Source organism: Kryptolebias marmoratus, linkage group LG3 (assembly GCF_001649575.2).
Source record: "Kryptolebias marmoratus isolate JLee-2015 linkage group LG3, ASM164957v2, whole genome shotgun sequence".
Taxonomy (NCBI): Eukaryota; Metazoa; Chordata; class Actinopteri; order Cyprinodontiformes; family Rivulidae; genus Kryptolebias; species Kryptolebias marmoratus.
The window spans coordinates 3,639,116-3,654,125 of record NC_051432.1 but is presented as its reverse complement, the minus strand read 5'-3'; the positions used below and the strand labels follow the sequence as shown (position 1 = coordinate 3,654,125).

Genomic DNA, 15,010 nt, shown 5'->3' with positions numbered 1-15,010 from the left:
GCTAACCAGCTCAACTACTAACTAGCTGACTTCTGGCAGAAAGTAATTTAATGTATGATTTCCTGATACTATTATTTTGAACGTTTTAGGAAAGCCCAGATGATGATTTCATCACTCCCACAGGTACACCTGTGGATGTATTTTAAGGCACACCTCACACTCACTGCTTCTTTGTGTGACCTTATGGGAAAAAACAACAACAAAAAAATAAGCCAAGATATCAGGAAGAGAACTGTCAACTTCGACAACTCATCCTTTGGTACAACTTCCAGCTGCCTGAAGGTTCATCTGTTCAAACATTTATACACAAGAATAAACATCATCTGAATGTCCTGCTGTCATACCGCTCAGGAAGGAGACGGGTTCTGTGGTCCTGAGATGAACGTGTTTTACTGTGAAATGTGTGAATTAACCCTAAAATAAAACGTAAAGAGCTTGTGAAGATGCTGCTGAAGCTGAGAGTCATTATCCACAGAGAAACAAGTCCTGAACCAACATGGACTGAAAGAACACTCAGAGAGGAAGAAGACATTACTCCCAAAGAAACATAAAAAGGACAGATTACAGTTTGTAAATGCACACAGGGACAAGGAGACATGTCCTGTGGTCTGATGAAACTAAAATTAAACTGGCCATAATGGCCACGGTTGCATTTGGAAGATAAAGGGGGAAGCTTGCACCATCCTAACTGTGAAGTACGGGGGTGGCAGCATCATGTTGTGGGGGTGTTTTGCTGCAGGAGGGACTGGTGACCTTTGCAAACTAGATGGTGTGACAGGATAACTATTTGTCTGCTCTCTGTTTGACTTTCCCTGGTTAGGACGACAGCCAATCATCACTCAGTGCGCCTTATATAAGGCCAGTGACAGCTAGTGTTGCTACAGTGCAAAACAAGATGGAACAGGAAAGAAGAAAACATAATCACTCGACTCAGAACAGGACACTCAGGATTAAACTACACTCTGTTTAAAATAGGTAAGCATCCAACAGGAACATGTACATATTATAACCAGCCAGAGACAGTGGAACATGTATTGATTCACTGTAATAAATACAGAACCCACAGGGATCATCTTTTTCAGTCACGAAGAAAGGAAAAACATCAGGTATTCACATTATCCAGGCTCTTGGAGGATAATCAGATAACTATACAACAAGGTTATTCATTTCTGAAAGCAACTGGATTTTTTTAGTCAAATCTAGTGTTTTTTTCCCCTGCCTATTCTCCAGATCCATCTTCCAGTCTAGCGGTGGCAGTAATGCACTTAAATTTGCCAACCGCCAATAAAACCAAAAGAAGAAGAAGTGTTGCTACAATCAGTGACATATATAAGTCATTGGCTACAATGCTCTGATGTAGGAGACGCCCCTCTACCTGACTGCAGCGATGCCCTGCGGGTCATTCTGTCGTGGCGTCCTCCTGTTAGACCCCGCATGGATCAGTGTGTGGACACACGGTCAGCTGGTTAAGCTTAATGCTGCCTGTCATATCACGAGACGCCGCCTGATCCGAACCGTGGGTCTGGTCTGCTGATAAATGGTTGCACCAATGAGAAGCTACTTCTAATTACGGCTCCACCACTCCAGGATCGATGCTGCTCTGCCTTCGTATTTTAGACTGCTTTACCTACCTGACACTCCATTTGCTTTAAAATGTATCTGGCTTTGCCTGGTGATGAAGAAGTGTTTAAAAAGCTTCACCTTGACTAAAATGACAGGATTGTGTGTTAAACAGATGTCAGTGAGCCCAGTTGTACAGGCCTTGTGTTGTCATTGACCTGGTCTGGTTTACCATGGTTCTGACACAAAGAGCTGTTAATGTAGGTCAGTGGTGTCCAGTCCTGGTGCTAGAGGGCCACTATCCTGCATGTTTTTGTTGTTTCCCTGCTCTTTAGCAGGTCTTCAAGTTCTGCAGAAGCCTGTTAATCACTCAGTCATTCAAATCAGGTGTGTCAAAGCAGAGAAACATCTAAAACCTGCAGGAAAGTGGCCCTCCAGGTCCAGCACCAGGATTGGAGACCACTGATGTAGGTGTATCCGAGTGGATGTGAAAGAATGTCAAGTTGAAGATTATATTGGTGTTTGTTTGTTTTTTTGGTCTGGATGTAGGTTCGTTGCTGTGTCTTGGTGTTTGGTGTTGTCCAATTTGTCTCCTCACTGGTAAGCCTCAGCTGCTCCTGGATCTCCACCCCATTACACTTCAAAACATTTGTGTTTAAGGATAATGAACTATTTTCCACCTTTTTAATAAATCTTTTGCAGGGATGGAACACCAACTCTAGTCTTCTGTGGTACAACAAACCAGTATACTTTTTTTTTTTTTTTTAGGTTTATTGAGTACATTGACTAAAAAAGTGCAATAAATTCTATAAACATTTTCTTGGGTGAAAATCTCAGGGTGGCGTTTTTGGTTTTATCGACTTAAACGTTTTGGTAACTCAACCTAATCTCGTCCCCTTTTTTGCTAAGGTTATGGGCGACTGGGTGATGGCTGCCATCATGAGTGGACTGCAACAACATCACGAGGAAAGAACATTATGTGGAAATACTGAAGACATCAGCCAGGAAGATAAAGCCTGGGCTTAAATAGGTCTTCAGATGGACAATGACCCTCAGCATTCTGACAAATGAGTTACAAAGTGGCTTCAGGACAACAAAGTCAGGGTTTTGGAGTGATCATCATAAAGTCCTGATCTAAGTCCCATAGAAAGTCTGTAGCAGAGCTGAAAAGGTGTGTTTGTGCCTACAAGCCTGACTCAGTTCCACCAGTTCTGTCAGGTATAATGGGACTAAATATAACAAACTACTGTGAGAAACCTGTGGAAGGAAACCCAAGACTGAGGATATGTATGTAGACTTGTGACTTTGAAGAAAGTAAAAAAAAAATAAATTCTCTGTCCCATTATTTGGGCATTTTAACAAATATAAATAATTTTGTGAATCCTAACTGACCAAAACAGGAAAGGTTTAGTCTGATTTATTGTTGGACGGTGAGAAAAAAAAATGGTTCTGCCTTTTTATTCAGTGTATGTAAACATTTGCTTTTAACTGTTTTGGGTTTTTTTTTAAGCTGTAGGTTGTGAAAACAGACAAAAATGTGAACAGATTAGTACTAAGGGCTCCAATGCTTACGTATGCTGGCACTTTTAATAATTAAATCAGTGCTGAATGACATCTACTTTGTTGAACTCTGTGGTTCTGTCAGGTTGTGTTCTCACTGTCACAGTGACACATCACCATTAACGTTCCACATACTGTATATTGTTATGATTTTAATAAGTATTCTTCTTTAAGTCTGTGTTGGTTCTTTACCAGATCACATATACATAATAACTGGCTGTAACCATCTTTTCTCATCATAAGATCAGCTTAGTCTAAAACTCTGACGTATAATTGTGAAGGTTAAACTAATGTGTGGTGTACTGAAAAAGTACCATTTGAAATGTGAAAATATATTACATGATGCTTTTGTTTTTGAAGTCTTAGGTTCAGCACAGAAGTTAATTTTGAAAGGTTTTGTAACGGGTCTTTAAATGTTCAGCAGCTGACAGTTAACAGTGTCAGGAACAGAAGAGCACAAGTCTGCAGTAATTTCAAGATATTTTAAAATAAAAAATGAGAGTAGCTCAGTACCTACTTGGAACATTTATAATTTGTGTATTTCTTGTGACATGAGTGATAGAGCAACATTTAATACCATCAGTTTATTAAGAGATTTATAATCCAAACAGGGGTTTATGGTTTCTCTGTGCAGTTTGTAGTCTGACTTCAGGAGGAACTTGTTGAAATGTCTCCTTTTCTCACTGTAGAATGATGAACTCCAGACTGTTTAGGATTGACCTTTAACCCTCCCAGTGTTAGGATTTGGGTATTTTTAAGTTCTTTTGTATTGGGTTTTATTGTTTTCTCTGTTTTTATAGTTTTGTTGCTCTTGTTTAGTTTATTCAATGTGTTTAGTATTGTGAGTTCTTGTGTGGTTTTGCTCCCCGTGTCCCTCGTCATTGTTCACCTGTCCTCAGCTCAGTACTCGTCAGCCTGCCACACCCATCTGCACCCGTCGCTAGTTTGTAATCAGTCACCTGCGTCCACTTCCCAATCACCCATTGTCCTTAGAACCGGTCCCTCAGCCTCCTTCGCTCACTGGTTCACTGTTGCGATCATGTACTGTCTGGTTTCCTCGTGTTCCTGGTATCTCTGTTGTCAGTACGTTGTTTTTTTATTTTGTTATTTAGTGTTTGCAGCCACGTCAGCGTTTTGTTTTTGTTATTTAATAAATCGGTTTTTTCTTTTGAGCTCCCTGAGTTGGTCCGAGTTTTGGGTCCATATCCTCCACCATCCTCTCCCCAAAACTGACACCCAGATTGAAGGGAAGCAACTGTTGTTTCTCTTAAATTATTGCTGATGTCTTTCCTCCTTGGCATTGTGTTAACACTGTATGCTCCAGAGCAGCAAACTGAGAAAACTCTTGCTTTTATAGAGGCAGTCATGATGATCAGTTAATCTAAACTTCTATGGAAGCAGTAAAGGTGGATTTAATTCACACTCTTTCAACTTATTTTTTGTGTGAAATAATGAGAAGGTTTATTTTAAACAGTCCAGGAAATAGTTCCTGCCACAGTGCTGCTGCAGTGGATTTGGAGGCTGTGGCTCAGGGAGGGAGAGCAGTCGGACACCTGGTGGTTTGACCCCAAGCTTCAATCATCACACGCCAGAGTGGCTTTGGGCAAAGACGCTGAACCCCAACTTGCCCACGATCTACACATCTCTGTGCGTGAATGGGTGAATGTGACTTGAAGTGATCAGAAAGATGAGGAAAGTGCTTCAGAAACGCAGTGAATTTACAGCGTACAGTAACCTTTATCACCTCTGATTGTAATTAATGTTGCACAATTAAAATCCTTTTTGTACATTTTAAGTTTATATTTGCAGTTTTTAGTCATTGAACAGTTTTAAGCTTTGTTTTTTACTTTTCCATCCACCTTCCAGTGTTCATCTGTGGTCGGGTCACTGAGGTAACAGGTCCAGGAGGGAAACCCAGACCTCTCTCTCCAGCTCTTCCTGATGAACACCAAGACGTCCTCAGGTCAGAGATGATATATAATCCCTCCTGGGTCTGATGCATATGTCTGCCCACTTTTAATCTTTGTTTGTACCGTTGTCAGTTTGTTTATTATCCTTTCAATTTGTTGTATCTTTGACTGTTGCTGCAACAGAACAGTTTCCCAGGCTGGTATTATTAAAATACTATTTTTCTAACATGTAACTCAACTGAGAGAGAGAGAGAGTATGCTTTATTTGTTTTTATAATGACTAGTTGATACCATGATCTTTAAAAATCAGATTAAACAAATGTTTTTCCATATTATAGTCTTTTTTTCCCATTCTTATCCAGACCTAGAAAATACTACAAACAAATTCCTTCTTTTTCAAGACTGCATAGGAACCCTGTACTAAATGATAACTGTGGCTTTAAGAATAAAGGGCGTTATATTCTATCTATATGAGGGCTACGGTGGCTCGGTGGTCAGTGACATGGTCTCATAATCCTGAGGCTGTAGCGTCGAGCCCAGGTTGGGTCAAGAAGGCCATCCGGCGACAAACAATTGCTAAATCTTTTGTGCGAGTTCGCTCGCTGTGGTGACCCCTGGAAAAAAAGGGAGCAGCTGAAAAAGAGGGAAAACGGTTCTTTCTATACAGTGAAGGGAAGTGAGATAGAGCTATTATTTCAGGATGTTTAGGAAAGAGAAAACGCTCCCTTTCCAGTGCTGGTCCATGAGCCCTTCCTGGCTGATATTATCACACCTTTCAACATCAAGAAGCAGACAAAATATTCACTCCAGGGTTTCTTTATAAAAGAAGTCATCTCATACACTCTGCTGTTGTGTATCATACACACAAACAGTAAAAGCCACACAATCGTACGTCCAGCTTCAGAACAAACCCCTCCTTTAATCAGGTGTTACAGAACCTTTCATTACTTCTTCACGTTCCTGCAACACCTCTCACTCCGTTGCCCTTCAATGATATTGTTTACGTAGAAATGTTAGCTGACGCTCACTGCTGAGCGCTTCCTGACTGGACCGACAGAGAAACAGCGAGGTTGGCTTATGGCTTGGCAGATTTTCCGATATCGTTTCCCATCAGAAACAGAATCCTGCAGGTGGCCGAAGATTCAAAACGTACGGTGGCCGACGGGTGCAAACGCGCCGAAAACACATGGCAGATGCAAACTCCAAACACACAAACACAAAAACTAAAAACAAATGCTGCAATAGCAGAAAATTGTCAGAAAATAAAATGAAGGTTGAATTGTTTCATTAGGTGGGTGTGTCTTATTTGTCCAGTCTAATGAAACAATTCAGCATTGACTCTTGGTCAGAAGTTCACATGACATGGAGGTTATTTATTGTTTGTTTTTCAAGTGTCAGTGGTTTGGTAATTAGTTGATGGTCCCTATTGTATTTATTAGGTGGGAGACACTGAGGTGAGCTGACCCACATCTCACTGCCTGAACCGGGTCAAACGGCAGGAAGATATCACTGAATCCAACCTCGAGTCCGCCTGGTGGTCTGGTGCTCTTCAGTTTTGTGGACTGAGTTTGTAGCTTTTCTTTCTTGTTGGTGTTTTTGGTCTTTGCAGCATTTCTTCTGTTGGTTGTACGTTTTTGCTTCTCTTTATTTTCTGTGATTGCAGCATTTTTCTTTGCAGCGTTCCTTTGTTGCATTTGTCTGTTTGTGTTTTGGAGTGTGCATCATTTGTGTGTTTGTGGCACATTTAGCTGTTTGCACCCGTCGGCCACCGTGCAAAACAGACACTGAAACAAGCTGCACAGCCGGTGAGCGTAAAGATTTAATGGTCTTTGAGGGAAACGACTTCAGTTCATGTTCACAAACGTCTGGTTGCACGAATGACCGACAGCCAACCCGTCAACAACGCAGTTTAGTGTTACAACCTTTTTTTTTGTTTGTTTGTTTCAGTAACAGGTTTGCAGTATAGCTTTTATGCTGATTGTTTTGTGTGCTACAATTTTAAATTAAAATCTTGTTAAAAACTCAAAACTTCCAATTAAAATAAGAATAAATTGAGCAAGGTGCAGAGTAATGCACCGAAGAAGCATTAAATACGACTTAAATTCCTGATGTGAAACAAAGCAGCATAATTCTAAAAAGTAGTTGGTGGATGTCACAGGTATACCACAAGGCAGTGTTTTTAAAACCCTATAATTGAAATAAAAAAAATATCACCTAGCATGATTGTTTTTTGTTTTCCTGCAGCAGATTAATCTCGCTGCTGTTAAAAAAGGAGCACAAAACAAAAATAAACCCCTTCTTATTGGAACAAATAAAGTAGAAATGTAAGGCATTGGTATGAGAGGCCACTGAGGAAACCCTGAGCAGTCGACGGTACGCAGGAGGAGGCTCAGTCAAGGCTAAACATTTACAGTCCCTTAACTCAGCGGTGGACAGCGACTGCAGGGGGGCTTGGTGTTTATCCTTCGTTATGACAGACGAACAATTATCTGCCCTTGGTTTTAGTTTCTCAGTCCACAATCTTAAAAAGCAGACGCTCCAAACAGGCCGTCTGCATTCATTCACAGTGTAGTTAACAGCAGACAGTGTGGACAGTCGGACTGGTTCAGTCCGTCTGTCCGTAGCCTTCGCATGAAAAGAAAAAATCCAACATTCCTCCAAAGTCTGGGGGGCTGGGCTTCAGGTTCATTAGCAGAGGTCGGAGACGTAGTCGAAGTCCCGAAAGCTGTCCTGGTCCTTCCGGGTGAGCACGCGGGGCTCGCGCGGAGGGGTGAGCGCCGGAGGCTCGGTGGTGAACTCTTCGTCAAAGTTACTGACGTCTTCTTTGCTGCCGATGGAGGGGACGAAGGGAGGAGGTACCTTCCTCTGCAGCAGCGCCTCCCAGTCCATGTTCTGGAGCGGGACGATGAAGGAAAGAGTTAGTTAAAACACCGACTTCAGAATGAGCTGAGGTTAGAGTAAAAACTGCAGCTACCAGGAACCCGTTCAGACCCGGTGCTAAAATCTCTCTTTACCTATCAAACTGGAATCAGACAGCAGTAAATACAGCTGTGAACTCTGCAGGTCGTCTAGACCCCTTTTATCCACTTAGGTTTGGTAGTCTGAACATAATCCATCCTGATCCTTGATGCAGGAGCTCTTATTGAACAGACTTGACCTCACAGAAGCAGCCGAGTCATTACCTCAGCATCTTGGAGTTTAAAAAAACATTAAAAATCTTCCCAGCACCTGTTGATCAGAATCCTTCTCAATAAAAAGTCAGCCTTGTCTGGATTTTATTAGTCGCAGTGTGGCGACTTTAGTTTGTTCTGGTTGTTTTCGAGCTGACTGGACCCGCTGCGGTCGCTGTTGTGTGAGTCACAGGGCAACCCTCTGAGCAGCATTATATCAGCCTGACTAAAGCCAGCACTGATGTTACGCTCACAGTGAAGCTGTAGATCAGCTGACAGCTGCTGGGTTTTTACACGTCCAAGCTTCAGTCTCTACGCTGACACTGAGATCATTAGATTATATTTCTCCCGTATCATGTCTTAAGCTCACCAAGAGATAACCCTCGAATAATGTGACTCAAATGTGCTAAATGTCACACTGTTTCTGGCTTACTGACAGCTCCCTGTGTGACGTGGCTGTGTGTGTATCTGCGCACAGAGCGGGCAAAGACATCCGATCGCAAAAACGTTCTGGGGTATGCAGATATTCTCAGGTGTGAATGCTTTCAGTCACAGCTGTCCACCTGCAATCGGATCACACAAAACGGATCTTTAACAACAGGTCTGAACAGGGCCAAAGGCTCAGGGCAGCGACTCGGCACCTCTTAGTGAATTTGACTGAATGTCTGAGGTCCGGAGTGTGGTGTCACAAGGGTCCTTACTCTGAAAAACGACTGCTTCTTCACCTCCTCCGCATCCTTCTCACCAGACCCCAGCCTTCGATCTGGATTTCTGCGTAACAGCTGAGCACACACACAGAAATAAGAAGCGAGCAGAGTTTGTCGTGCTCATCAGTTGGGACTTTTAGTTACGTCAGTGATTCGTACAAAGGCGAAGTTTAATTTGAACGTGACAAATACAGTAGCACAGAAAGAAAACAGACGGGAGGGGTCCTTACTCTTCTCATGATGCCGATCGCCTCCGTGGAGAGGAAGCGTGGGTAGCGGACTTCATCATTCACAATGCTGTCGAACACCTCCTCCTCATCATCGCCTGGGAAAGGAGACTAGACAGCACACACACACACACACACACACACGGGTTTATGTAGCCCTGGTGCAAACACACATCCTGGCTGATCACAGGTGTGAATGAACTCAGGAGGCTCAGATCACGAGGTCCGGGTCACTTGTGGCCACAATCTTATCACACAGTAAACAACTCCAGGTCAAGTTGAACTTGTAGTCGTACATGTTGGGCAGGGAAAGTCATCTGTCACATGTCTCTTTGACCTCCCTCTGACAGCCACCCCAATGTGGACGGTTTAACCAACTGTGGTACTTTTTTTATTAAAGAAAGGTAGCAGATCTGAACCAGTTTTATCATTATTAATAATTTCATCTTGGATGTTTTCTGAATAACCCCACATCTTAAGACAGAAGAAATGTAAAAATACAATTCTAGACAAATAAAATAATAAGTTAATTTAATGGGTTTGTCTGAAAACACCACAAGGCAAAGATGTGCCTTCTCTCTATTTCATACAAGCAGAATAAAAATATCTGACCACTGTTTTGGGAATACATGCAGAAAAAAACCAAAACCAAAAGAAAACATTTTAGTTTTGGTATATAATAATGCTGACAATATAATGAAATGAAGCAGGGTCACAAGGAGACATGGTGCCTAAGTGCATGAAGGGATAGAGTCATAGGGAAAAGAAAGTCCACCTTCTTTAACTTCTGGGGTTTAACATATGAGGACGATTTAAAAACCATCTGGACTTCACCAGATTCTAAAATGATTTCAATCTAAACAAAAAAAATACAATTATTCACTAGTGGGAAAGTAGGAAACATTTAAAACAGCTGCCAACGTTTCAGCAAATTCACCCCAAAATCAGACCATACAACGTTTCAAGAAATTGCATAAAACCAAAGGGCTCCGTCTCAGACTCTACAGGCCTCGGTTAGCAGGGTAAAGGTTAAAGGTCATGACAGGATAATTAGAAAAAAAAAAAAAAACTGAACGAGAATGGGTTGTTTGGAAGGGTTACCAGAAGAAAACCTCTTCTCTCTAATAAGAACACAGAAACATGACTTTAATTTGGAAACTTGCATCTGATTGAAGCTCAAGACCTCTGGCATTTTGTCTTTTGGACGGATGAAACCAGAGCAGAGATGTTTACCCATAACTCAAAACCTGGGCACTTTGCAGTCACTGAGTCGACCATGAACTCCTCTGTAGACCAAAGGAGTCAAATGTGAGGACACCTGTCGGACAGCGGAAGCTCGGACCAAACTGGGTCAACAGGACAATGATACCAAATTTAGCAGCAAGATTAGGCCAGAACGGGTCAGAAAGAAAAGAATCAGAGGCCAGATCCTCAACCTGATGGAATGCTGTGAGCTGAGCAGAAAGTATTGCCCAGAAACCTCAGTAAGAAAGAAGAGAGGATCAAAATTCCTCCCCAACCAGGTGAGAGACTGATAAAGTCCTGCAGGAAACCCCCGCTCAGAGTTCCTGCTGCTGAAGGAGGTTCTACAGGCTGCTGGATCACAACAACCCCAGTTCTGTAAAACCCCAGAAGTGAAAAAAGGCAGACCTTTTTCTTTGTTTGTTAGTTCTCACCTCTCCCACCAGCATTTCATAAATGAGGACCCCGAGTCCCCACCAGTCTACAGCTCGGGTGTACGACGTATCTGTGAGCACCTCCGGGGCCAAGAACTCCGGAGTCCCACAGAACGTGCTGGTCCGGTCCCCGTAACCCATTCCTGCAGGGACAGAGGAAACTCTTTGTGTCTGTAAGCTTTTCAAAGAATCCTGCAAGTCTTTTACTTCATTTCTTTTGTTACCAGAATGAGAAAAACCTGCCAGTCATTAATGTTTATTTCTCTGATTTCATGACAAGTTTAAAGTCTTGCATTAAAACCATTTATCACTCATTGCCAGCTTCTGAGCCTCTCTGTAACCACGGTGACAGAACCAACAACAAGAGCTTTATTTCCTCAGAAGTAAGCTGCAGACAGACTCAGCAGGACAAATGTAAAGCTCGTCTTTCAGTAACATCAGTATCTACCTTCTTTACACAGGCCAAAGTCTGCAATCTTCACATAGCCGTCTGTGTCTAGCAGCAGGTTGTCGAGCTTGAGGTCTCTGAAGAGAAGAGAAGCAGGTGAGAAGAATCTCTTTCGTGTTTTATTAAACACTGTAGATACTACATTGTCATTTCTACAGCCAAACTTGGCTAACATGGCTGGAAAATAACTATTATTATTATATTTTGATAATAAACATGTTTTATTTAATCACATATGGATATTTATTTAAAAACATGTGCTCAACAGACAATATGAGTAATTTAATTTTATTTAAAGAGGAAATCTATTACAGTTTAGTGAAGATTTTCGAGGTCTGAGCGCACAGAAATGAGTTGTTTTTAGGTTTAAAGGAATAAGTCGGTGGTCTTCACTCACCTGTACACAATCTTATGGTCATGAAGGAACTGAAGTCCAAGAACCACACAGGCAGCGTAAAAGCTGAAGTTAAAAAAAGGAAATATCTGCACTCAAACTTCAGTGAAAGAGAAGAAAATGTACTTTGAAAAACACTGTCAGACCAGCCACACCTGCTGTGTGTGTGTTTGTGTGTGTGGACTTGTATTGCCTACATTGTGGGGACAATTTTCCTAACATATACCAACTTGTGAGGACCAACTGCTCCTTGTGGGGACCAAAGCCTGGTCCCCACGAGTAGAAAGGATGTTTTTGGGTTAGGCTAATATAGATACATACGGCATGTGTTGCCTTCATTATAAGGTTTATATAAGGCTTTTAATTTTTTGCGGCTCCAGACATATTTGTTTTTTTGGTCCAATATGGCTCTTTCAGCATTTTGGGTTGCCGACCCCTGGTTTAGGGTTAGCTATGGGTTAGGGTTAGGGTGGGGGTCAGGGTTAGGCTGTAGAAATGTATGGAAGTCAATGGAAAGTCCCCGCAAAGATAGTGGGACAGACATGTGTGTGTTTGTGTGTGAGACAGGTGACAGCCAGCTGTTTGCCAGCTGCTGCACTCATCAGAGGTGGGACACGAGGATCAGCAGGTTGTGTGATCCTAATAAAGTAAACCAAAAACAGCTGGACTTCTTTTTATTTCTTCTCTCTAAGATATTTTCTCGACAGGTTTTGAATTGAAAAAAGCTCCTCAGATGAGAAACAAACATCTTTAAGACACGAAGAAAGTTGTCGCTGATTCAACTAGTTCATCTCTTTGACCTGGAAGACTGAAAAGCTACACCAGCAGTGAGTTGTGTGGTTAAAACAAAAACTACACACAGTTAACAACAAGTACAGGACATGAACAGCTGCGCTCACTCTTCATGCACTTTAAACATAAAACTTCACTTAAATTTAAAATAAAAACTGGCTGCACAAGTTTGAATTTATTGAGGCTTTTCTTTAATCCACACAGGGTCAACATTAAAGGCTCAGATATATGCATTCTTTATTTGGATAAAGTTGCACTTCGACCACAAACGTTTTGTAAAAAAACAAATTTCTGGCATAAATCTGGCTGATATCTGACCCCTCTTCTTGGCAACTTGTTTCCTGGCACAGATCCAGCTTTAAAGCGTAGTCCACAAATGTTCAAACAGGGCTGAGGTCGGGGCTTCATTATTTTACTCACTTTGTTCAATGCACCAGCACCACAACATGATGGTACCACCACCATGCTGGACAGCTGGGACAGTGTTCTTATGGTTGAAAGCCTCATCTTAACTCCTCCAAACATACTTCCAGTCGCTGTGGCCAAACAGCTCAGTCTTTGTCTCTACTGACCATAAAACCTTTCTCCAGAAGACATTTGGCTTGTCCATGTGGGCATCTGCATATATATATATATATATATATATATATATATATATATATATATATACACACATTGCTTTTTTGGGGTATAACTGTGACCTTGAGGACATAATTTTATTCAACCTCATGTACGACGTGTGATGTGAATGACAATAAAGTCTCCTTGAAACCTTGATTAAATTGGACCTTGTGTGGATTAGAGAAAATCCATAATAAATTCTTGTGCAATCACTTTTTAAATCACTGACGTTGTGTGCTGTATAATTAATGCACACTGGAAAAAGAGTGATTCAAATCCACGATTAAAACCCTAAGGTCGTATTCAGACCTGACACATTTGGTCCGCATTAATCGAAGCAGAGTTCGTTTCCAGCGTTGGTTCCGGACTTTTTGTGCAGGTGTGAATACAGTCATGCGAACTCCGGTGTGGATCAAACAACCGGACCGAGACCCGCTTTCTGAGGTGGTCTCGGAACCCCGGTGCGGTTCGCTTCTGGTGTGAATACAGACCGGACTTGAACTGAACTAACTACGTAAAGCATGCACCTTTTTGGACTTCACGGGCCACCGTTGCTAAGCATCATGGGACAAATAGCATTATTGCTGCTAATGCTAACACCACCTCACACATTTGCCGGCGCCGTTCCAAAATTAGAAGTAAAACGTCATTAAACCGACGTTGAATGAGCTGCTCTTGAATTTCAAAATGGTACTGTAATTGTACCAACAGAACGAATGTGCACACAACAAAAACAGCACGCAGGACTTCCATCTTTATTTCCAACCGCTGCCCCCGTCTTTCTGTCCAATGGGAGCAATGACCGTCACCCACGTGGCTTTGTTTATAAATTATAGTCCGCTTACAAAAAAGCACAATGTGAATGCAAACCGCACCAAACGAAAAAAATAAAAGTCCACTTTTGGTCCGGACCAAACAAGCGGACCAAAGGACTTTCCTGGTGTGAACACACCCTAAAATTAAATTATTATGACATTCACGCCCATGGTGAGCGTATGTAAACCTCTGACTGTATCTGATTGTACATCGAGTAGAAAAAGGGAGTTTCTTATTATAATAATCTTACTGAGGTGACAAATACAGAAAATGGGTAGTTTAGAGTTCATCGTCATGTTTTAAGAAGTAATCTGACGTCTGAGGATGTTTGAGTGTCATTTCATTCTTGATTTTCTCTCTCTCCCACACACACACACACACACACACACACACAGGCGCTACGCACACGGCTCGTGGCTCTGTGAAGACGTCCGTGTGGATGTGCATCATCAGGTCGCCTCCCGCCGTGTACTCCATCACGAAGCACACGTGCTCCGGGGTCTGGAAGCACGCGAACAGGTTGACCAGGAAGGGATGGTGCGACAGGTTCACGATCTCAAAGATGCGCTTCTCGCACATCAGACTGTGAGGCGGAAAGGAACAGAGTCAGGGTGAGCAAGAGAAGAGAAATACTGCGTACGCTGACACGTTTGCACATCTGAAGCTTTAGAAGGAGAGGGGGGAGAAACCAAAACGCACCTTTCCACCTCATCCCGAGCGACAATGTCTCCTTTTTTCAGAGCTTTGATGGCGTACATTGTACCCGTCTTCTTGTACTCTGACAGCAACACCTGGAAATACACACATACACACACACACACTGACACTTTGCAGAATGAAGTCTGAAACCCACAGATTTTTCTTTCCATTAGGGTTTGAATCTTTTAAATGCAATATACACACATCTTATATACAAAATAAGATGTGACTGTTAAACACAGGAGGAAACCAGATGGGTTTAATAAAACCTCTGGGAAAATATTACACCACCTTTTATGGAGGATGTTCATTAACAAACAACAGGTGTGAACTATTTAATTAATAGCTGAACAAGCTTTGTAAATAATGGCTAATTCTTTTATTCAAATTAAGTTTATAGTGACGAGGATGGACAGGATTAGGAATGAGG

The 15,010-nt window shown here is 42.0% G+C and overlaps 1 protein-coding gene and 1 long non-coding RNA gene across 4 annotated transcripts in view; one reads left to right on the top strand and one right to left on the bottom strand.

The window, feature by feature from the left end:
* Positions 1 to 1,978: 1,978 nt before the first annotated feature.
* Positions 1,979 to 2,959, top strand: LOC112450922. Its single transcript, XR_003039653.2, has 3 exons — positions 1,979 to 2,027; positions 2,110 to 2,160; positions 2,470 to 2,959. It is a non-coding gene; the product is annotated as an uncharacterized LOC112450922 (long non-coding RNA).
* Positions 2,960 to 5,830: 2,871 nt separating this feature from the next.
* pkn1a (protein kinase N1a) overlaps positions 5,831 to 15,010 on the bottom strand; it is a 66,601-nt gene continuing 57,421 nt past the window's right edge. For all 3 annotated transcript variants that reach the window (XM_017427747.3, XM_037974779.1, XM_037974780.1), the window contains exons 16-23: positions 14,581 to 14,672; positions 14,288 to 14,464; positions 11,656 to 11,718; positions 11,259 to 11,335; positions 10,811 to 10,953; positions 9,138 to 9,245; positions 8,902 to 8,982; positions 5,831 to 7,922 (exon numbers count right to left, since the gene is read on the bottom strand). In XM_017427747.3, the coding sequence (XP_017283236.1) occupies positions 7,719 to 7,922; positions 8,902 to 8,982; positions 9,138 to 9,245; positions 10,811 to 10,953; positions 11,259 to 11,335; positions 11,656 to 11,718; positions 14,288 to 14,464; positions 14,581 to 14,672 (945 nt within the window). In that variant the 3' untranslated portion in view covers positions 5,831 to 7,718. The remainder of the gene's footprint in view (positions 7,923 to 8,901; positions 8,983 to 9,137; positions 9,246 to 10,810; positions 10,954 to 11,258; positions 11,336 to 11,655; positions 11,719 to 14,287; positions 14,465 to 14,580; positions 14,673 to 15,010) is intronic.